Genomic DNA, 23,450 nt, shown 5'->3' with positions numbered 1-23,450 from the left:
TGTGCACTTCTGTTTATGGTTCTCTACTGTATGGAGGATTTCTCGTTCCCTTTCATAGACATCTGATTTCAGTCAGATGCTGTAGCCATGTTTTTAACCTCACCTAAATTTCTGTTCTAGTATTATCTCAGAGATGTTTTTATTCACTCACATGTAATATCCCCGACAAATCTATGACCCTGCCTGTCTACTGGGCTTCTTGCAGGGCCACCATCATTTCTACTCTTCTAACTTCCCTTCTGCTAGCTCTTCCCCATTCTTTTCTTTCTTCAGTCAATGGCCACTCTCCTTTGGCTCCTTCCCCACACCTTTAAACCTATAACAGCCTCTTTGCTTTCTGTTTTGCAGCTTTGTTCTTTGCTGGAACATGCCACTGTAGTCATTTATTTTGGTCTGTTTTTTGCTGGTCATCTCTGCCTGGACAGCCTCTTAGAAGTTGGAGGCTGGAGACTGCTGACTAAAAATAATTCCATTAACAATTTTTAATTAAGGTACACTAAAGTACTTTCTATTTTCAAATTGGCTGATCTGTGAATGGAGACCAAAATTGGCATTACACTAATCCGTCACTGGGATTTCCACAGAATCAGTCAGATAACAAACGCTAAGTCCTCAGGGGCCATCTACTGCTAAAAGCTAAACCTTCAGGTTTGGGGCTAAAACATTCTTCACACACAACTAACTGTGCCATGTGTAAAGTTCTTTGGCCCTTGAGGAAAGAAGAAATACAGTGAGCCATTTGTGAAAGCGTAAGAAACTCCTCAGCCTGTTCTGTTGACCTACAGGTTATAGCAGCAGACGCAGGCTTCTCTTTCTCTGTCTTCCCAGTATGTTTATGTCTTTGGGCAGCTGTTTCTATGGTACCCACACCTGCCATTTCTTTAGATTTGAGACAGAATTGCTCTTCAACCTGCGACATTTTCTTGTGGTCAGCACTGACTTTAGTGGGTTCAGGCTCATCCAACATTCTAAAACAGCAGTGAACGGTGTCCTGCAGATGCACTTCTTTTTACTGAATGATTGGTTCAGACAGGGAAAAAGGATTTGGCTTGTGAGGATAAAAAGTTTTTATACATTCTTATCAGCAACCTAAGCCTCTGTTGTGTATCCAATAGGGCCTCCTGAAGAAGTGTTACTCTGCCAAGGCTGCATACCTGTTCCAGCAGGACAAGTTCTATGATGTCAGCTATGACACTGGCGACAAGTCCATTCAGTGCAGCAGACGTCCGGATGCATTCAAATTCTGGCTCATGTGGAAAGCATTGGGAACCACAGGCCTCGAGGAGAGAGTGAACAGAGCGCTGGCTTTGGCTAGGTACCTGCTCACAGTTTTGAATAGTCTGTTTCACTGACAGCATGAAATGCTGACAGTGCTGACTCTTCTTACCTTGGAACACACCAAACTGTTACCTTTTTCCCCCATTTGTTTCTATATAACACAAAGAAGGAACTAGTAGCAATAGCAGTAATAATTAGTGTGATTAAATTTGCTAAATTATTTAATAGTAGTTATTCCTTATAACAATAGGGATGGATTTTGGTTAAAAAAAAAAGTGAATTCACCTATCAATTTACTTTGTTTAACATTTATGATATATGATCTAGGCATAGGACAATGTTTACGAGCATTCCCTCCCTCTTCTAACTCGTAACTGTACTTTCTGGTATTAATGTAAAAGGAGCACTGTGTGCCAAGTTCTGAGCCGTGTCTAGCAAGAAGTAAATTTGCCATTCTTCTGTTCACTTAATTCCTCATGACTGAGGAAACAGAATGCCAGTGTTGTTTGTGGGGAAATTCATACAAGGATTCTGCTAACATTAGGAAGTAGAGCTATAAGAAGACAGAGGCAGATTGCTTTGAGGTAACACGTTTACTTTTTTTTGATAGGTTTACTGAAATTCTTAATGTTTATAGAATGTTCATTTAGGAGTTGAAACATATCTTTCTTTTGTGGTGGTTGGTTAATGTTTCGGGTTTTTTTGTTTGTTTGTTTGTTTCAATTTTACTACCTTTTTTGGCCTTTCAGAACTGGATTTCACACGTGAATTCCATGAAATTTGTGCTAGAAGGTGTTTCTAAAGTGGTGAAAGTGGTGATGATGTCTCAGTTTCTGGGAATAAACTCCTCTACACCGGTTGTTTTGTCTTCTAAAAGAAGAGATAATATTGAAATAACATAATGGCCCATTAAAAACAACTCACTTGAAGTACTGTGATTATTCAGACTGTGCACAGGATAAACTGTATTGAAATCTTCACCCACTCCTGGTCTACCTATGCACTACTATTATGCAAATCGTTAGTATTTAAAGGCAGTCATCCATATCATATTGCCATTTTATTTTTAATATAAGCTACCAAGTTTAAAGGAACTTAATGTTTACTGAAAATTAGAGGAATAGTGTCACTTTAACAAAGTCATTTAAAGGAGAAGATGAAACATCCATGACTTAAGCCCAGAGTGGATTACGAAGGAGTAAAGAGAGAATCAAAACCAGAAAAGCTCAGTTGAGCTCTGTCCTTATTCTCTCTGATTTCTTCAAAGCCACTAATTATTTTTCTGATTCTGTGTCCTTAAAATCTTCTGATTAGATTGCACCTTGTATTTGTTCTGAAGCATTGTACTGGTCTACGTTTGTACAGAGTCTGTAATTCATTCCACTATCAGTAGGAGAATTCAGCCTTATGAAGGTCACTGGCCAAAGTCATCTGAGTGCAGAGTGATTAATGACTTCTTTGGGATCAATATTTTCTTTAAATGTTAGGATTCAGCTTCTAAGCTGAATTCGCTTCTAAGGAGTGACTGGGACTTGTTTTGTTTCTTATTTTTCTGTTGCTTGAAGAAGAAAATTAATTCTGAGTCATTATCTGATGAAGTATATTCTTTATAGTAACTGCATTGCTATCTTGAGTTTGCGTGTACATGGGCACTTTGCAGCTGAGACATCAGGTTTACTGGGCACAGTGCCAGATTTCTTAACTACTCAACAGCTGTGCAGTCTTTCTCCTGATTTGTTACAGTAGATATTACTTTGATATTACTAAGATAGTATTTCAGTGTTTACGGACACAGACCTGGATTAATTCTGGAATTGGTACATTGGCTTCACAACTTGAGAGCAAGATTTGTTTCCTGTGGATAGCTAGAACTGCAAAGATTTTAAGGTAATTGCAGTCATGTATTTCTGTTGCATCAAACTTTACTTACTGGCTATTCCATTAATTTCTTCTTGGTTTAGAGGTAAATCATGTTTTCAATATAATAGATAATCTTAATATATTAGATATTACTCTACACAACTCTGCACTTTATGCTTCAGCATATTGCAGTTTTTCTGCCTTTTTCTTCTTTTAATGACACCTACTTTTAACAGACATCGTATGTCTACTTTCGTTGCAGATTCCCACCCCTCACTTTCCATAAGGTTTAATCATAGCAAATAGCACTTCTCTGTGCATGCCAGTCCTCTCTGAGATTCAAGTCCTTCTGACATTCTGCAAATGCGTTAATAAAATTCCACTGTTAGCCATTGGAAGATGCAGAGTAAATTGTTCCACTGCCATCAAATGAATTACAGACTCTACAGACTCAGACCAGCAGGGCTCATTGGCAGGGATTTAAACTAGGTTTAAAGGGGAAGGGCAGTAATAGCAAAGCCTATGATAAGATATAAGATGACGTAACTAGGTTAGAGGGACAGGGTGCTAGTGGGGGCCCTCAGCCTGCTGCCCTGACATGTGCTGGCAGCGCTACAGCACACCTGAAATCTTATGACAATGAGCCAGGTATAACTGAGGCAACAGGAGTAGACAATGACAAGACTCAAGGGAAATACTTCAAAGGAATTAAGGAGTTATCTACCAAGAAGGTGACAAGGATGGTTACCCAGCTGAAGTGGCTCTGCACCAATGCATATAGCCTAGATTTGGAAGCCACCATGCTACTAGAAAACCATGATATAGTTGCTGTCATTGAACAATAAAACCCCCTGTCCTCAAGGACGAGGGAATAGAGTGGAGCAGAGCTGGCAGATCTGCTTTCCTTACTGCACAAGAGCTCTTCATCTCCAGGTGCAGGATGTCAGGAAAGGAAGGCAAGAGACCACATGGCTGAACTGGGACCTGCTGGTCAAAGTGGTGAGCGAGAAGAAAATGCACAGGCAGTGAAAGCAGGGACAGGTACCCTGGGACGATGCTGCTAGGCTTTGTAGGGGTGGGGTCAGTAAGGCCAAGGCCCAGTTGGAACTGAACTTGGTGAGGGGTGCAGAGAAGAATAAGAAAGGCTTCTACTGGTACATCAACCAGAAAAGGAAAGTCCAAGAAGGCATACCGAGGCATACCGCTCCTCTTGTGAGCAATACAAGCAGGCTGGTAAAAACAGACGAGGAGTAGGCTTAAATACTAAACAACTTCTTTGTCTCAGTCGTCACAGTTCTTTACACACCCTTCAACTAGATGGGTTGGAAGGTGAGGATTGAGGGAGCAGTGTGATCTGTCTGGCCTTTGACATGATCTCCCACAACATCTCTCTTTCCAAAATGGAAAGATATGGATTTGGAGGGTGGACTGTTCAATGGACGAGAACTGGTTGCAAGATTGTACCCAGAGGATAATGGTCAGTGGCTCAGTGTCCAGGTAGAGATGATGAGTGATGTCCATCAGGGGTCAGTACTAGAGCCATGAGCTATCCTCATGCTTACCTTTCAGTGTGCTGCACTTTCAACCTAAAGAGTAGTGTGAGCATTAATAGCCAGGTAACAAACAGCAGGGTCTGAATGGTCATGGCAGAGAAGACCCAGATCCCAGACTTAAGATGAAGAGAAACGTCTCAGCCATGCACAGTTCAGTGCAAGTCATAGAGCTGTGCTGCTGGGAACTGGCACTTTGTCACAGCAATCATTTTATGGGAATGTGTGCTAAGAGGTAATGAGTCATATGCACAGTACTTGTTAATGATAAACAATGTGGCAAGTCCCCATGCTCAGTTTGGAAAACATTGTACCGTCTAGAGTGTTGTTTACTCTTTCCCTAGCCAACCTGTTTCTGCTGTACCTTAGGCTTTGCAGATACAGCTGTGCTGGCAGTGTCCTCGTGAAGGCAGATTTCAGGGGTTTAAATAGGACCATGGGGGTTTTTCTGACAGTATTTTTCCCCCTCTAGTAGTGAATAAAGGAATTATTTCTGTGATGACCAGAAAGGCAGTCGCAGGCAGGAAAATAGTGAATGAATGCAACAGAAAAGCAGGCTTATACAAAATCTGAAGTTTGATAGTCTACATTTCATTACTGTTAGAAAGCATTTTTGTATAGAAGACTAAAAATATATTGACATGGCAATACTGTCTGAGCTTGAGGTAATTTCTTTGGAGTTTTCCTTGGAAAAGGTTTTGAGGGGGGCAGTAGTGGGAGAAGCCAACCTACTTTAGCAGGGAGTTGATCAGGGCAGCCTGATCTCATGGTTGGCAACTCCGCCCATGGCAGAGGAGTTAGAACTTGATGACTTTTAGGGTCCCTTCTCCAGAGGTCTCTTCCAACCCCTGTAATTCTGTGAAGCCCTAGCTACGACAAACTGTCTTCTTTGCTTCAGAATTCTGGACTGACATCTGCCAGTGTCAAAGATGAGGTCATGTTTTAAAAAAAATTGATGCTGTTTAGATCCAAAGTTTTAATTTAAATTGACCTTTGTATTAAATGCTTTTTTTTCTTCCCTTCCCTTCCCTTCCCTTCCCTTCCCTTCCCTTCCCTTCCCTTCCCTTCCCTTCCCTTCCCTTCCCTTCCCTTCCCTTCCCTTCCCTTCCCTTCCCTTCCCTTCCCTTCCCTTCCCTTCCCTTCCCTTCCCTTCCCTTCTTCTTTCTTTTTCTTTGTTTTTAATCTATTGCAGTGCATTGTTAGAAAAGGATGCCCAAGAATTATTGTGAATTGTCTCATTGAATGGAAATGCACATTGTTGTATAAAATATCGAACAAGGACAGTTGCAGAAAAACTGATGGAAACTTAAATTCTGGGTGAAACTACAGGATCCTGGTGACAATAGTCATAGTGCAAGAGATGTAAGAGTAAGCAGGGAATAAGACAGCAGCGCAGCATCAGCACTTGAGGAAAAGAGGTTGAGGAATTTGTGGAAAACATCAATGGGAATTTGCATCAGGAACATTCACAGCCTGATGTAAATAGGATCAATTTGTGCCATGTGGCTCCACTGAAAATCTGTGCCTGAGGACAGAATTTGGCCTCTCCTCAGTGCTCCTTGGTTTGCTGTAGCATTCATTTGTTTCCAGGAGCTGATAGTTACTATATTTTCACAGCAGGTAGAAATGAGGTTTAACTCTGCAGTTTCTTCAAGGAGATTTGGGAAAGAAAAGGGGTTTAAAAAAAAAAAAAAAGTGTGTGTTTAAGGCCTTTTTTCTTGCCTATATGTACTGTATTATGTTGTAAACTCCTGTGTTTTTAATTACAGATACCTTGTGGAAGAAATTAAGAAAAGAGAAGGATTTCAGCTTCTTCTGGAGGTAAGTGAAAATGGAACTGAAATGGTATTAATGTGGCTTCTCGTCTATTGTTTGGCTTTGTTCTTTATAGCCAAATGCCACTTTACATCTGAAGTGTATAATTCAATAAGCTGTGATGCACAGATGTGTTCGAACACATATGTTCTGTATTCCCTACCACCAGTCTGCCCATTATCATAGCTTCTGGGCCTGTATTACCTCAGGGTGTATAAATGGAGCGTTTTTCTGTGAAAGTGAAAAGTCTGACTGTAAAAAGGTAGTGCTTGCCAGATTTACAGATAAGATTGTGTGCTGGAAGAATAATCAGAGTATTTTGATCCTATAATGGACTTTTCGACATTGAAGTCCATTTTTTCCCCCTTAATTCTGTTTCTTCAACCATCTTCCTAAAAACTACCAAAAAGTTGTTTATTTTCATCACTGCTAACCCATCAGCTTAATAACTGATGATGGTCTTGCTTAGGGGAGAGTGAGGAGGGCTAAAGATTTCCATTTTTGAGCCTATCCCCAGCTATTTGTTTACTGAGGTTAATATCTGGGATGGAAAAGGGGGAGAGGGCATTAAAAAGACCTGTCATCTGCCTTCTTGAAAGTGTATGCATGTGAAAGACTGCTGGGGGAGTACCATGTATAGGGAGAGAACACTCAGAAAACAGCAAATGTTAAGATGCAGATTGGTTTACATTTGCTGATGCAATAAGCATTCCAGGTTAGGCTAGAATTAATATGAAATATAAAATATATTTAAAACCTCTTGTAGAATTTAAACTTCTTCCTTTAACTTTGAAAACTGCTGATTTGAAAGCGCATACTGAGAAACTGTATATGCAGTGAAGAATGCTGGGAAACAGCATTTGATTGGTTTACTAAAGTGGCACATTCATTAAAAAACTCTCCCTTCTCCATTATTGTAGGGATTGGCAATAAGGCTAGATCTACTGTAGATGCGAAAGATGTTGGTGAGAGCAGAGACTGCTGTTTAGGTCCTTCAGGAACAGGTCACCTGGATGGAGAGTGAGATTGGAGGGAATGCTATGGTATGGGCTATGAGAAGGAGGTTGAGCAAAGGTTAAAAAGAAGTATTCATGAGCACAAGAGGACAAGCAGTGAGAATTTAAGGAAAGTCAGCTAGGGCCAATTAAGTGAGCCATTTATGAAGGGAAGTTGGACTTCAGAGAAGAATCTTGGGAAGATGATCCTCTGGTGCACACAGAGAAAGCCCTGTAACAAGAACCACTCTGCAGCCTGGAAATACCACATGTGCATGTGTCATCTTGAACTCCTGTGGTATAACAGCTTACCTGCTTGGATGAGAACTGTGACAAGATGACAAGCAATAGTAAAGCGTAGCTGGGGGTAGTTGGGATTTTCTAGGATGAACAGTATTTTCAGAGGGGGATGAAGTATCTGATGTGTGAAAGGAAACAGTGACAATCAAGGAGGCAATATAGGCAGTGGCAATATGGTAATATATGCCATCTGCTTCATCCTGCCATCTGATTTTAAACAGTTTTAGAATAAACCCTCCAACAGTCAGCTCATGCTTGCGTTCATGGGGAAATCACTGCCTCTTCAGGGTCTGTGTTTGTGTGTACTCAATGCAGGCACTTTGGGGAAAGAAATGGGACTTCAAGTGCTGAGCTTTATTTCATTCAATGACAGCAGGTGGCAGGTTTGCAGTTCTGTTCCTGCTGACAACGATATTCTCCTTGATGATTAAATTGTATTTAATGCATTCTTTGAAGCGAGGCGGAAAATGATATGAGCAGTTCCCAGTGCCCTTTCATGAAAGAGCACATCTCAGCTGGTGGGCTCTCCTCATTCAGGGTCTGCCTCGGTTGTAAGAGCAGCCGCATTCACTGGGACGAAGTGATGGTGTGATCCATCTATCAAGCTTCCTTTTAACTTCTTTTTTTTTCATTCAACCGTACTAATGAGGATGGTGTGTGGGAGGGAGAGGGAGTGTTAGTTTATAATCCAAGTTGTGATTTAGAACCCAGTTAAATACCGCATTGCAAATGATATAGGTCAAGATTAACTGAGCGTTGTTGTGATAGTATTGGATAGGATTGGAACACGTATCTACTCCTCATGCTATTGCTATCTGTACAGGTGAAAAACAGAATAAAATTTGTTCCAAATTAGCATGAAGTTTAGTCAGATTCTGGAATGGTCTGCCGGGAGCCTTTTTTCAATTACGGACAAAATGGAAACCTCATAAAACAAAATGCTTTCTTTTATAATGTATGATGAACATCCATTCTTCTTGTCAGGAGGCTTGCAGTTTACTCTCCACTGAGTTTAAATGAAACATTGCGCAGGAGGGAAGCAGAGATGTGGAGTCTTTGCTCAAAAGACCTGCTTAGACATTGGACAAGATCTTTCCAGTATATGGCATGTATCAAATAAAGCATCCTGAGATTCATTTAAAAAAAACAAAAAACAGCGGGATCTGAGAAGACCAGCATTAACTCTATAGCTACACAGTGTGCTGCATGGCATATGATCTAAGAGGGAATTGGCATAGTTGAGTAGAAAAATGACTAGGTGTGCAAATGCTAAGCAGTGCCAAAAATAATGAGCTTGTGTGTTCTGTGTAAAATGCATCACAGGAAATTTCTATTTTAAAAAGAGCACTAAAGAAGAAAACGTAGTAACTTAAAAGATAAGAACAGAGTTTTGAAATCCGTATGTTAGCTCTTTATGCCTCTCTTACACTGTTTTTTTTTTTTTTTCCCAATGAAAATTTTTAGCAAGGCAAAATTAATTAGGTATGTCTTAAGAAATGAAGGAGTCCCAGTAGAATTCCATTTTCTGGCAGTAGGAAAAGAAGTAGACAAAGTTAAAAACTATTTCTTTTTTCAAAAAGGGGAAAAAAAGATCAGTTGGAGAAGGAGGACTCAAGAAAGTGTAATCTCGTAAGCTTCCCTCTGCCTCAAATAAGGCAGAACTTGTTGATGGGCTGTAATATGTGTTCCTGTCCCATTGGTTATATTTCATAAGCGATCACTTGTTCTCTTGTTTAGCCGGAGTACGCCAATGTTTGTTTTTGGTACATTCCACCAAGCTTAAGAAAAATGGAGGATGGACCTGAATTTTGGCAGAAGCTACACCGGGTGAGTGTCACATGAAGAGTGTTATCTATAGCTTACTGATGTATTTATGTGCTATGTAAGAATGTGAAATAGCCCCTGGCTTCTCCTGACATTTAACCATCTGTTGAATAGTGATGTAATTGTTAAATAGATACTAGTAGCACTTTTAATTTTGTTCCTTATTTAGACAAAGCAAATTTATTTTTTATTTAATGTAAAAAATGCAGACATTTACAATTATTCAGCTCACTATCAAAGCTGTAAGCAGATGGCAGAACTGAGAGAAGATGAACAGTCTTGTCTGCATCTCCTGTCTAGACAGAGTATTCATTACCTCTTTCAGACACTGAACATTGTCCTTGGAACTTGTCTCATGTTACCATAGGAAATGTAGGTGAGGGAGTGCTTAAGAGTAAGTTTCTAATGTTAAACAACCCAAAAATGAAATACAATGGTAAAAACTTCACTGGAGAGTATTTTGGTAAGTCTTGGGTATACATTTGTGAACATTTTGAAAAAAGCAGCAGTGAAATTTTGCAGTAACTAGCTGGGAATCAGCTAGTAGAAACCCGATTAAGAAACCAATAGACATTAGTATTATATGTCAGTGAATAATCTCTTCTGTGAGGAATTAAGTTCATTAAGTGTTCTGCATTTATTTTTTTTTCCCTAGAATTTCTTACTAGAAATTAAAATTATAGCACTGATATGTATAAACAGACAAAACATGCATACTTCTTATAAAGTTGGCTTTTTTTTCAGCAGCTTTCCTTTCTCAGGAATTGCTTTCAATGTGTGCTGGGTGCTGTGTGGTCTTTCTGGGGTGAGGTCTTCCTTAAATGTCTCTGTGTTGTTTTGTGAAGTATATTTAACCATTGCAATACAAAGTCTTGCATAGCCAGGGTGTGCCTTTATGATGTTTTCACAAAGCATGGATAGACTGTGATCCATCCACCCAATCTTGTTAGGTTGAAAGGCGCATATATACATATACATAGCTGTATAACAGCTTCTGTATCTGTGCAGGGGTAAGGGTTTGAAAAGAGAGGAAATGGGAAGGCACAGAAGAAATAATGCTGTAACTGCCACCTTTGATTTATATGTGCCAGGGAGAGGACTGAGGAGGGAATGGATATAGCACAATGAATGACTTTGAGCACATACATTGTGTGTGAGTGAGTGGCTTTTTGAATTCCTGGTTCTTTGCTGTGGTGCACAATGGTGCTCCCATTCAGGGTGGGGAGTAGTTATGATATAGATTGAGCCAAGGGATGCAGGTTCCTGGCAGGTGTTTTGTGAGAGAGAACTTGTATGAAGTTTCTCCCAAGAACTGAGAACTACTGCAGATCTCAACAATGCTTTTCATTGGCAAGGTGACATTTTCATGATTCTTAGTGCCTCCGATGAAGAACTAAGAAAACCAAAATCCTGCAACATAACATGGGGCATAACACGTATCAATGAGCAGCTGAGATGGCGGCACTGAATCTCACACAAAATAAAGCTGACTTGACTTTTTTTGCTAATGTCAACTTGTTCTGTGACCTAAGATTGCTGGTGCAAACACCACAGTCCATTCTTTGTATTGCATTAATCAGCACGAATGCATGTCTGGGCAAGAAGGAATGCATCCTTACTAGCAAGGTGTAAGTGATGAGGAGATGTAGTCTGGAGACAGTTTTGCACCATGCCATCAGCAGGCGGGTGGGGATGAGTGCAGTTTCTTGACTGTGAGTGCGTTCTGCATTTTCCCACTATTTCATAAAACTAAGCATTAGGATGCTTAATTCACAACCTGTCCTTCCACGTAATGTTTCAGCATCGCAGTTATTCTATTCATTCAGAAATTAATCTATCTTTTTGTTGGCCTGCATATCTGACAATAATTAAGGAAATGCATGTCTTAAAAATCCCTTGAGCAAGTGATTGATTTTATTCAACCGCTTTTTCAGCAGTATTTTTTGAAATATAATGTCTTCTAGTGTTAGCTATGTATGTTTTAGTGCTTGTGAGAGTTGATAAGCCAATAGCCCTGGTCTTGAGTCCTCAGATTAGTGAAAAATTTGCATAGTCCTATGCAAAATAACCCTGAAGGTTTTCTGCTGTGCTGGCTCTTCTCCAGCTTTCACAGCCCACTGTATGTGGAAATGTCAGGGTGGACTGCATCACAGCATGATACTTGATTCTGATGTCAGTCTTCTAGCTGTCCTACATAAACTGTCTATCTGAAGTTTCTTTTTTCTTTTTCCTAGCTTTTTTTTTTTTTCTTTTTCTGTCTCTTAAGTGTTGGGGTCTTGGGTGGGTTGCAGGTACATAACATGCTGTTTTCTGAATCTCTATCTTTTGAAATGAAAGGTGATGGAAAAGAGTGTGCTGGAAGACCTGATACAGCCACTAGCTGGTCAGGAGTCATCACTTCACTTTAGAGAATGAGAAACAACATAGTGTGAAGACCAGAACAAATGGTATATCAACCTGTTAATCATGAGATAGGGAATTCTGAATACAACTATGGTCTTGCAGCATTTGCATCTCTTAGAATCACAGCTGGAGTTAGTTGCATAGGGAAGCTGGTTCTTTTTTACAGTACATCAAGGCACTGGATGCACGTGCGTAGTCCAGGATAGTCCATGCCATGAATATTTTGCAGTACTCAGTATAATGTAGATGGCATAAGTCTTGTGATGCAAGGGTGCATACAATGTCATTTTTCCTAAGAGGGATTTCTTCTTATAGAAACCAAAGAAATGAAAATCCGTGTAACTGGGGAGCTACCGTTCAGTTCAACTAGAAATACCTGTAAGCGTGGTTGTTTTGTCATTGCAAACTCGGAGCTGCTGCTGCTGACCTGGAATGATATAATTCATGGTATGAAGGAGCTAGCCTTGCAATCACTTTGCTAGAGTTGGATGTGCCCCCTAGTGGTGCTTTTTCTCCTCTCCCTTTCATGAAACTGCAAGATTTGCTTTGTTTACTGCTAATCACAATCAATGTGTCACTTATGCACAGTGATATAAGCATGATTGGAAATTATAAGCCAGAAGTGGAAGTGAGGAGGGAAATCAAAGTTTTAAGCCTATGCCATTCAAATGTTCATATTTTATCCTCAACTGTTGATATCTATGCTTATTCTTACTTGCAACAATCTGTTTAAAAATTCAAAGGTTCAAAAATTCAACTCATGCTGGAATGTCTCCAGGTAATGAAGAAATAGCTGATTATTAATAATACAGTCTCTGAAAAGCCTCCTGGAAGCACTGGTTTTGCTGGGGCACAAGGAAGTATTTGGAGGGGTACATCTGGAACTATTGCCATTCTGTTGCTAACCGTTCCAGCCAGTTATTCCTTATATGTTCTAGATCAGCTGGCAGTTTGCTCAGTCTATGTGGTCTGGAGGACTGAGAAGGAGAAACAGAAGTAACTGTCTTTAAAAGAGCCCTCTTCTATGCAGCCTGGCTGTTAAGGGGCTCTGGAACATGAAATGTAGGTAGGCAGCTGCATAATGGATACTGCACAGTAAAGAAGGATAGTGGTATTTTTTGCCAAGTACCAAAGTCCTCAAAGCTGTGGTATAAAAAAACTTCAGTATATTTCTGTTCCATCTCTTATTCTTTATTAGATTTTGCCTAGGCTGTAGTTCTAAACAATGTGTGCTGGAATATCAGATTTCCAATGGTTCAGTAAAGGTTTTGTACACTGTAGCTAGTTTCAATTATTCCACATTCAAGTGTCATAGTTTTGGACTCTATTTGTTGGGGTTTTTTTGTTTGCTTTCTGTCCTTTTGTGGATTTTTGAACAAATAATGCAAACTTTATTGACAATATTAAAAAGCAGAGGATACACTTTCATAATAAAGCCCATATAGCTTGCAGTGTTGCTTTTTCCGCTTCTCTCTCCCATTTAGTAAAGGGCAACCTTGTTCCTACCTTTCCCCCCACTTAATAGAAGAATATAGATGCATGCTAACTGAAGACATATTTGTAAAATAGCCTGTCATGCTGGCTGGTGTTGTGATACATTTATGTAATGAGAAGCTTCATATCAAAGCAGAAATATAAAGGGGTTGAAGTGGTGTTGCCTTGGCAACCTCTGAATCTTGTGGTCTTTGTGGTATAAATCAAACGCTAATCAAGGACCCGATTCAGTATTCTCTGTGTATTCAAAATACGTATTTACTATGGTAATAGGTTTGAATGGGAAGGGAGAACAAGAGCTTCAATAAATTGTATTAATAAAGTTTTCTCTATCTACTTTGTAACATCTAGAGGTGAATGGCACAGGTTGTAACAACAGTGTTAAATGTAGAGAGCCCAAGTTGATGTACAAAAAAGATTCCCAAAATATCACAGCACGTGTATTTCCTCTTAAGATTTGTATACAAAATATTATTGCTTAATTGCTTAAATGCCTTGCGTACACTTAAGTAATATTTTAAAGTGTGTTTAAAGAGTAATATTAGAGACCTTTTGCTAGGAATTCTGCTCACATTACTAATTTTTTTGGTAACAAGTAGTGTTACTGACTCTGGCTTCTAGATCTGTTTGACATGAGTTTCTTAGGAGGGGCATATAAAATGACAGGGAAATCAACGGTAAGATTTACATAGATTTATATGGGAGTTAAATTGGCTAAATCATCGTGACTGATAGCTCTGGAGCTGTTCATCAGTCATTTGTGAATACTCTGTATTGATCTAATTGTTTCCGATCCCACGTGTTTTCTTGTTGCATTGAATATTACCATACAGAAATGTGTTTGGAGAAGAATAGAAAGAAAAAGCATGAGGATTGTTAAGGGACGGTGCCATGTCCTTTTTACTAAGTAAGTTGTGAATTTAAACAAAACTCTACAAGTGGAGGAGACTACTTTGTCAGGTCTAAAAGGAAACACAGGGGATGGGTGTTCCTTTCAGAGAACATGATGTGAACCTATCAAAGGCATTATCTGAGGAATCTTGGTTTGTCAGCTGAATCCTAATGCTCAACAAAAGTTCCAGATTCCTTCTCTATGATTTGGGGCAGAAACACTGGAAGGAGTTGGCACAGCTTCCCTGTCTTTAACATGGGGAAGAGGAAGTCCCAGATCACGACTTAGGTAACTTAACGTCAAAACCACCCTTGGGAAGGATTTGTCTATCTTCATTATTCAGAGGGGAAATTGAGGGATGCTAGGATCCCAGAATGGATGCCGTAGTTCATAAACACAAATAAGAAGAATCTAGTTATGCATCCTGAGCATGCTCTGTGCTGATTTAAGCCTCTACTTCACCAGCTTCTGGAGGGGAGAGTTACAAAATATCCTAATTCAATGGGACTGGCTGGTTTCTCTGTTTTATGCTGAGGAGAGGTGAGAGCCAGACTGCAGATAAGGCAGGGCAGAAGGCGGGGAGCTCAGGAGAGAGAGGTGCAGTAAGTCCTGAAACCACAAAATGAGTAATACAGTAATAAGAAGGACTTATGTAGTAATATGACCATTTCTCAGGAGAGAATAGTACTCAGAAATTCAATAATAAAATAACTAGTCACATGTTAAAGCAACAACACCTCCTATTTGGCAACTAATTGTACGTGATATACAGTAGTAGATGAATAAAATCTTTGTAGTTTACCTGCATATAAATTACTGTTATTGTTAAGCAGAGAGATCTGAGCTCTGATAAATGAGTAGGAGCAGTACAATGGTCTAGAGTAGTAGAGGGAAATTATAGCATTGTTTTACTACCTTGTTAATGAGGGATTTGCACACTTCCCTTTTAATACATATTTCTGCAGTTTTATTTAACTCAGCAGTAGAAACTATTTGAAGCTGTTAATTAAAGAAGAGATTTAGCATGACCTTGTTTTAAGTGTATCCTTCTTAGATTTGTGTTGCTAGAACAGAAAAGTAACGTGCTTCTAAAAGAAAAATGTTAATCAAAACTAGAATACTTTGGTTTCTTACCACTGATCTACACATAACTGGAGTTTATTGCTTTTCTTTCTGTTGTGTTTATTCTTGCGTGAGTACTGAAGTAGTAGGACTGGACTAAGGGGTCAGATTGACTCTTGAAGTCTCTTACCAATAGAATTAGGGGTTGACCCTTTTAACATTGACAGTGCCCATCTCATGTTAGACCTGGATGCTAGCAGCACTCCAGTATACATTTCACCTTGGTAGAATTTTACACCTGCTTAACTTTCAGCCTGCAATGGTTTGTGACTCTGACCTATTCTCAAACTTGCTTTTCATGGCGATGGCTGGCATTTTGGGTGTGTGTATAAGAAATAGAAAGGAGCTATATTTGTATGAATGTATTGTAACCTACAGTAGAGGTAATAAAATAAGGCAAAGATGTGAATGGTTTCCAGACCATGCTTTCTACAATAGACCTAAGTGATGTTTTAGTAAATCATCATATGGCAGTTGTAGAAATTTCTGTTCTAGCTTTCTGCACTGCCCGTCTTCCAGACTGGCTTTTCAGGAGTGGATAGTAGCTGTAGGCTTCAGTAAGGAGTCTTACTCATGGAGAAATCTGTCATTATTCTCTTTTTTCATGTTTAGATCAGTGGTACTGTTTTCATTGAGGTATATGGGCAGGAATGAACACCAGTAAAAGATTCATTTTATCCACCCAATTTTCGTCCTTTGAATAGCTGATTATGTCTTTTTTATCCTTCAATCGCTTCCTAGACTTGTAATATCAGGTTATATCTGGAACTGATGATATTTACATTCCATCCAGCAATAATAACATTTCTGGCAGCAAAGCATTTCTACCTTAGGAACACTGTTAAATAGCTTCTAAAACTACTCTTCAATTCTCAGAACTAAGAAAAGAAACTCAAATGGCTTTGGAGCTGTAGTGTTTACTAGACAAGAGTGCAAGGTGACTTTTGTCAGAGACTTAATGTTGAGCTGTGCATGTTCAAGGCCCTCTGAGGACTGAGGTCTATTGATCCCTAGTGCTCAGCCTACGAAAGCAATTGAAGCTGTGGGGAGAGATTCTGCTGCAGCTCCATAAGTTGCATGCAGGCTGAGCAAGGATTTCCTCTTCCCCAAGCCACCTGCAGGGCAAGATTGCTCAGATCTCCAGAGGTTAAATAGATTCCACACTAGTTGTTTGTTGCTTGAAGTTCTTTTAAGGATAATGGAGGGTTGGATCATTTCTCTGTGTGACAGTACATGTAGTGACATGAAATGAAGCTGGGTTGGATGGACAAAGAGGAGAAAAATATGGTGTGGAAGTAAAATCATGCGATTAATAGGTTGAAAGCAAAGGACCAAATCCTTCAGGGAGATTAGTGTAAGATGTCTTTTCATTGCAGTGTGTAAGGCTGTGTATCTAGCTCAGTTGCTAGGAGCAGTATAGCCACTTAAGTCTGAATTAAGTACTATATTTAAAGCTGTGTCTCTAGTAGTTAGCTAACAGGACTGTTCTCTCAGGACCCAAGGAAATAACCTACTGTAGTTGTGTATGTTTTGTGTGGATGTACTTCCTTCTTACAGGTTTGGCTTGTGCAGTGCCTTAATTTTGCATACTGCCTCACTAAAACTTGGGTTATTCTAGCTTTCACTTCAGATACAGAAAAGAAACGAGCAGTTTTCAAACCACGGCACTGTTAAAAGCTTCACACACAATAAAGCCTGCTTTACATATAGGAAGCATCTGAAGAGCCTTGTTTTCAAACTGAAAGGTTACAGAAGCAAAGGCCATGCAGAGTCATTGGAACTGTATTCTCCACTTCAGTGTATTGCAAGATTCAATTGACTAAAGGGTGCTTAAGCACTGCACAGACTCTGCTTTTCTGTATGAACAAAGACAGTACTGTTTAATTTATAGCACTTTGAAATAGATAATTCTTGTTACCTGAAGCAATGGGTGTTTTACATTCGTTGTTACAAGTATCGATGATTATATAAGGTAAAAGGAGGGAAAACTAGATTCTGCTTCTTTTCCAGAAAAGTGGATTTGTTTGGGTAGTAAGTGAAAGTTGGCATAGTTCAAACAAAGTAAGTAGACAGTTGGTGGCACACCTCAGAAAACTGCTCTTTCCATTTTCATGAAGAGTTGAAGATGTGAGACATCTAAGTGCTCCTAATGTGGAGATAATTGTCATCTCGATTATGCTAGGATGAAACTGAGGCATTAGAACGGTGTATGCAATCATGAATGACCAAGGTAGAAAAGAGAAGTAACCATTTTTCCTGTGAACATAACAAAAAATAATGTAACATTTTCTGTTATTGTTAGCTGGTCCTTAGGCTAGTATGCAGAAACAGCTAATCTGAAAGCTAAGTCAACTCTATGATGGTTTTTAAAAGGAAACATAAAACTATTTTAAGAGTACAGGGAGCCAAAGGGAATTTAGGCTCAATCTGTGCTACTAGTTAATCCTTGTTACGTATTTGAATGGTTGGTAAGTTAATGAGGAATTATCAATATTTTACAAATAAAGAGAATGATGGAAATAGTATATGATTGTATGAGTTTCTAGTATGTTTTTGCACAAGAGCACTCTAACACATCTTCCTTATTTGTATCTTTTATTATTTCATAGTGGCATAATAAAAATAAGCACTTTTTGAGTCATGCTGCCACACAGAATAATGCATTTTTGTTCATTTTTGCTGTAGTAATGAAAAACTGTGTATTTTATAATGCAATACTGCGAGACTTTTGAAGTTGTTCATATGTACTCTTTGAATAGAAATGTATGTACATGCTCTTGCATACATATGTTTATGACTGTGTGCATATTTACATATTGGGATCATCTAAAATGTAATTATTCTTGAAAAGAAGAAGGATAAGATATATAGGCATAGTACAGAATTAAGTGGATTTTAAGAAAAACTTATTAGCGTAATCACACAATCACAACATGGCTGAGGTAGGAAGGGACCTCTGGAGGCCATCTGGTCCATCCTGTGCTCAAGCAGGGCCTTCTAGAACAGGGTGCCCAAGACCACATCCAGATGGCTTTTGAGAAGACTCCACAACCTCTCTGGGCAGTGTTTGGTCACTTTCACGGTAAAGAAGTGCTTCCTGAGGTTCACCTTGAACCTCTGGTGTTCCAGTTTGTGCTCATTGCCTCTTATCCTTAAACTGGGTACCATTGAACAGAGACTGGCTCTGTTCTCTTTGCATTCTCCTTCAAGTTTCGCATACTTAGTAAGATCCCTCTGAGCCTTCTCTTCTTTAGACTAAGCAGTCTCAGCTCCCCTGTACGAGATTCTTGTCAGCCAAACTCTCCACCATTTTGAGGTTAAATAGATCTATTGTTTGCACATTCCAATTTCAGTTAAACATAGTGAACATTTTTGGTATCTTAGTAGCTGTATTGGAACTGTTGAATCACGGCCTGAACCTCTGATTGACCACCTGAGGCAAGCACTAGGTCAGACACGGGAGGACAGGTGAAGGCAAATCACCTGTGTGACCGGAAGGGGTGGAGCCAGGCTGCACCTCTCCTAGACCCCATTTAAGGGCTGAATGCCACTGAGGAAGGATCTCTTCTTGAAGATTGCTCCTTGTGGAGTTTTTGTGAGACTACACCAGTAAGTACCTTTCATTTATATCTGATTATCTCTTCCAATGCAGTAATCTTACCAGTCTAACTTCTCTGTATGCTGTATAACATACATACATGCTATAACATCTGTATACTTATTTGCCATACAGTAGCAATTTTTTTTTGCTACCTTTATATAAACAAGCTAACAGCAACAACAACAAAAAAACACCACGGAGGCTAACACCCTTGTATCCCCTGTAAATATACACCTTTCAAGAAACTGTGATCTTTTAAAATATGTGATATATTTTTTGACAAAAACGTAGTATGCATTTTTAGCCTGTTTACTGCCGAATATTTACCTTCCTGAGATTTGCTTTTAGCTATGGCAAACTGCTATACTGCTGATGTATTTTGTAGAGTTCATCTTTGTGCATCCACGTTCCTGACTATACTACTTGTTTGCCCAAACAACACGTATTTCCTCTACTTAATAAGACTAATTACTCTTTCCTTTCCTTCCTCTTGGTGTTAGAACATATTGACTAATACTTTAAGTTGCCTTTGGTGTCTGCCTGTAAAGAGAACTGCTTTTAATAAGAAAGCTTAGTTTGAAGACATTCAACACAGTTAATTTAGTTTTGGTTGATCTTATTGGCTATGTTCTTATAAAGCAGCATTGTGCTCCTACATATCTGTGCACTTCTTCATTATGCTCACTCAGTGCCATATGCACATTAATAACCAATGTTGGATGGAAAAAAAGTTTGAGTTACAGGCTGAACTCCAAACTATAGCTCTTCTGAAAGTGTCATAGATCATGTTTAATAGCCTGTGGATCAAAATGAAAACCAATATACATTGCGGGGGAACTCAATAATTGAAGCTTCCCAGGAATGTTTAAGTACTGGAGTCCTGAGGTCACTAGGAGCTTCTTTCTCTGCTCAGCTTTTACTGGAATAAAAGTTGTCCCCTCTCTTCCTCATCTTTTATTTCTAGAACAAATAGTAATCGTATTTTAATGCACTGACTTAGATGATTTTATCTGGCATTTTGGGGAAAAATGAACTCCTTTGCCTTCCCTTTGCTCCTCCTGGTTTTCTGAGAAATGGGAAAAGCAGTCATTCAGAGCTTTGGCATTTCAAGGTGTTTCCGCTATGTGTGATTGCGGTTCTCCCTTTTGGGTGCCTGCAGAATGGCCCTGCTATGGCATTGAGCACATGAAGCTGATCTGCGCATCAGCTCTGAATTTACTTCTTTCACATGTGAAGCTCTGAATCATTGTAATTGGTCCTTTGCTGATGAGAGTATGTAATGATTTTTAGGTGATCACTTGCAGTGAACATTTTAGGGTGCTCTAGGGATTGATGAAATGATTGTTGAGCACAGCCTTTGGTTTAGTACACAGTCATTGTGTATGTTCTTTAACCTTGCTAATACATGGTATTTCATCACTGAAGGATTCATGTGAGATGAAAGTGATGCCTGTTCCCCTTGCTGGTCCTTTGCATAGGGTGAATCTCATTGAGAGTGTTAACAAAGAATGAGGCCAAGCAAAAATAATTTTCAGCAGTTGTTTAATAGTTAGGGCATGACTCTTCTTGTTTTTGCCCACAGCAAAACTGTATTGTGGAGTGGAAGCCACTACTTCTCAGTCTGTGCCTTTATCAGTGCAGTTTCTCCCTCTGCAGGGGTGTGGTAACAGGAGGCTCTCTGAATGTGTTAAATGTTTTATGAAGGTACTTGAATATCCGAAGTTGCATACAGGCTGAAGTTTCCTCTAGTTATAAATCTTTCTAGTGTCATTGTCACTGTTGTGCCCTGTCAGCTCATACCTGCTGTGGTTTCTGAGTGAACCAAGTGTTTTCTAGTATTCTGTTGTTTTTGTTGTGTTTAATAAATAACAGCAACGAGTTGGCTGTAGCGCAATAACAGTGATTACAAGATTAATAGCACAGTGATTTTTCTGATCTTTTTATAGGGAATTAAAGTGAAGGAAATTATAATTTCTATTCCACCCATAGTTAATGGACCCTCACAGCATGAGATGCTGTGTATTCAATGGAAAACAAGATAAGATATCTCTTTGCCCATTCAGCCAGAAAACAGGAGCTACTTAACTGTACAAGCCTTTATTTTAGCTCCAAGGAAAGGTATCCTTCTGCTTTGGTCTGAAACATGGGCAACAATTTCAACACTGACTTAACCTTGCTGGGAAATATTTTATTGTATTTGCTATATTGGGCATAAGTGAGGAACTTCCATGTCATGTGGAGTTGCAAAGGGTGCTAGGGCATATGCAATATTTCTAGAATAGAGTAACAAACATACACAGGTTATGAATATCTAATCAAAGGATTCTCTAGTGGTTGTTTTGGGATACAGGTGAAACATTTATGGCTTTACACTTCTGCTCATACTAGACAGCTTATGTAGTTTTTGTGGAAGAAGAGTAGTGCATGAAAATCTTGTTGCTTTGTTCCTATTTGATGCATTTTTTGAGGAACACCACAGTACTGTTGTAGTAGTGCAAGTACTACGGAGGAGGGCATGCTCTCTGCCAGAGAAGCAAAGGAGCTGTTGTGCTTTCCCAGCCATTCTGCTGTCTCTCTGCCCTTTCCTGCCATTTCTTAGCACCAGTTCTTTACCAGTGCGGTGTTTGTGCTCTTATAATCTGAATGGGCCATGTATGCTGGGAGAGATGTGTTTGGATGGTGGATGTCCAGAGATCTGTGAAAGATATCAGCTGGTTTTATCTTTTTCACTTTAAAGTACACTTTAAAGTACAACAGAATTGCGCCTGCTAGGCAGGAATGCATTACCCATCATTTAACAAGGTAAAGCTGTTTATGAATCTAAGTGAATAAGCTATAATTTACATGTTTGCAGCTGTTTTGCATCTAGCCATAAACTTGAAGCCTATGGTCTGGAAGAATGAAAGGACAAAATGAACTACCTGGCTTCCTCTGTGTTTACTGGGGCTATTCTCTGGGGATTCCAGAGCCTCCTGTAAAAGCACATCTTACAGAAGGGCATCTTTTCTTGAATGGAAAATATCAAGGAATGGAAAAACTGCCATTTTCCTTGACATCTTCTTTGAATTGTTGAGTTGCCTTCCTGTATAGAAAGAGATATATGGAAAGGGATGAAAAAGTATCTTTCCACACTAGAATAGCCTTCCTACCCTACTTCTCTATCTTCACATTCACAAACTATCATCAAGTCACTGTTCTTTCTTTTATTTATAAACTAAATGGAGCCATATCTTTAAGTCTTCATTAGTCATTGAATCACTTCTGTAGCACTCAGTGTTCTTCCGTTTTTCATTATCATAAAAAAAAAGTGAACATCTGAACTCTGTATTGTTGGCAGTATCTGAATCTCCAATACTGCATGTGGAGATAAAACTGTCTCTTAATGCCGATGACCAGTCTTCTGTGTTTGCCTCTGGGAGCTCAAGCTGATGAGGCTTTGCAAAATATATGTATTGCATTGATGAATGCTGAAATGAAAACTTTTGTTGGAGAATAAATGCCTATTTCAGTGAAACAGTTGAACTCAAAAGAGTTTGTGAAGACTTTTTTTTTTCCTTCTTTTTTTTTCTCCACTGGATCAGGGAAAAGACCGAAATCCCAGATTAACCAGTGGTCCTTGGATCCACGTGAAGATCAGCCCTGACTATTGTAAAGTCATCCAGCTAAAAGACCTAATTACAAATCTTTATTATTTGTTTCTTGATGGAGCTTTTTAAAGCTGATCTTGGGTCTGATGTAGAGTGAAAACAATTACTGAGACCTCTGTTTCCTGCCACGAAGGATTCTTGGTTTCTGATATGTGATCTGGCAGCTCATAGAAATTTTGTTTTGTTGCTGACTTGTACAATTTTCAGTCAGCCCTTTAGGATTGCCATCCATTCTCAGCTGAATATGTTATTTTTTCTGTAATGCGTAACTTACCACTGGCTAAATGAGAAAGCTGTTGTTAGAGTGTATTTGAGCACAGCAGGTCTCTGCAGTGGCCTGTCTGCTTCTGTTTCCTTCATTTGTGAGTCTCTCACTCATACGTGGTATCAGCTGTCATTTGTTGACTTCCAGAAAATTAACAGTGGGGATTAGTATTAAGACTGATCGTGATTTCTGTGGAGCCTCAAAGGCAACCGCATTTGATGAATGTTCCCTTTGCTGCGTGTGAAGATATGCTTATTATTCAGATCTTCGCATTACTCTTTCCTGCTATTTTTCACCTAGATAGTTTTTGTAAGGCTTTCTTATTAATGCTTTGTGCGAGTAAATCACCAAGAAAATTCATAACATCAGCAAAATTGTGAAGGTAGACTGACCATTAAAATAGT

At 39.3% G+C, this 23,450-nt stretch overlaps 1 protein-coding gene across 4 annotated transcripts in view; it reads left to right on the top strand.

The window, feature by feature from the left end:
• GADL1 (glutamate decarboxylase like 1) overlaps nucleotides 1-23,450 on the top strand; it is a 254,504-nt gene that overhangs the window by 208,414 nt on the left and 22,640 nt on the right. For all 4 annotated transcript variants that reach the window (XM_046937979.1, XM_046937980.1, XM_025148022.3 and 1 more), the window contains 3 exons: nucleotides 1,116-1,315; nucleotides 6,458-6,509; nucleotides 9,536-9,625. In XM_046937979.1, coding sequence (XP_046793935.1) covers nucleotides 1,116-1,315; nucleotides 6,458-6,509; nucleotides 9,536-9,625 — 342 coding nt within the window. The remainder of the gene's footprint in view (nucleotides 1-1,115; nucleotides 1,316-6,457; nucleotides 6,510-9,535; nucleotides 9,626-23,450) is intronic.

Source organism: Gallus gallus, chromosome 2 (genome assembly GCF_016699485.2).
Source record: "Gallus gallus isolate bGalGal1 chromosome 2, bGalGal1.mat.broiler.GRCg7b, whole genome shotgun sequence".
Classification (NCBI taxonomy): domain Eukaryota; kingdom Metazoa; phylum Chordata; class Aves; order Galliformes; family Phasianidae; genus Gallus; species Gallus gallus.
The sequence above is the reverse complement of the archived record's forward strand: the minus strand, read 5'-3'. Positions and strand labels throughout refer to the sequence as shown.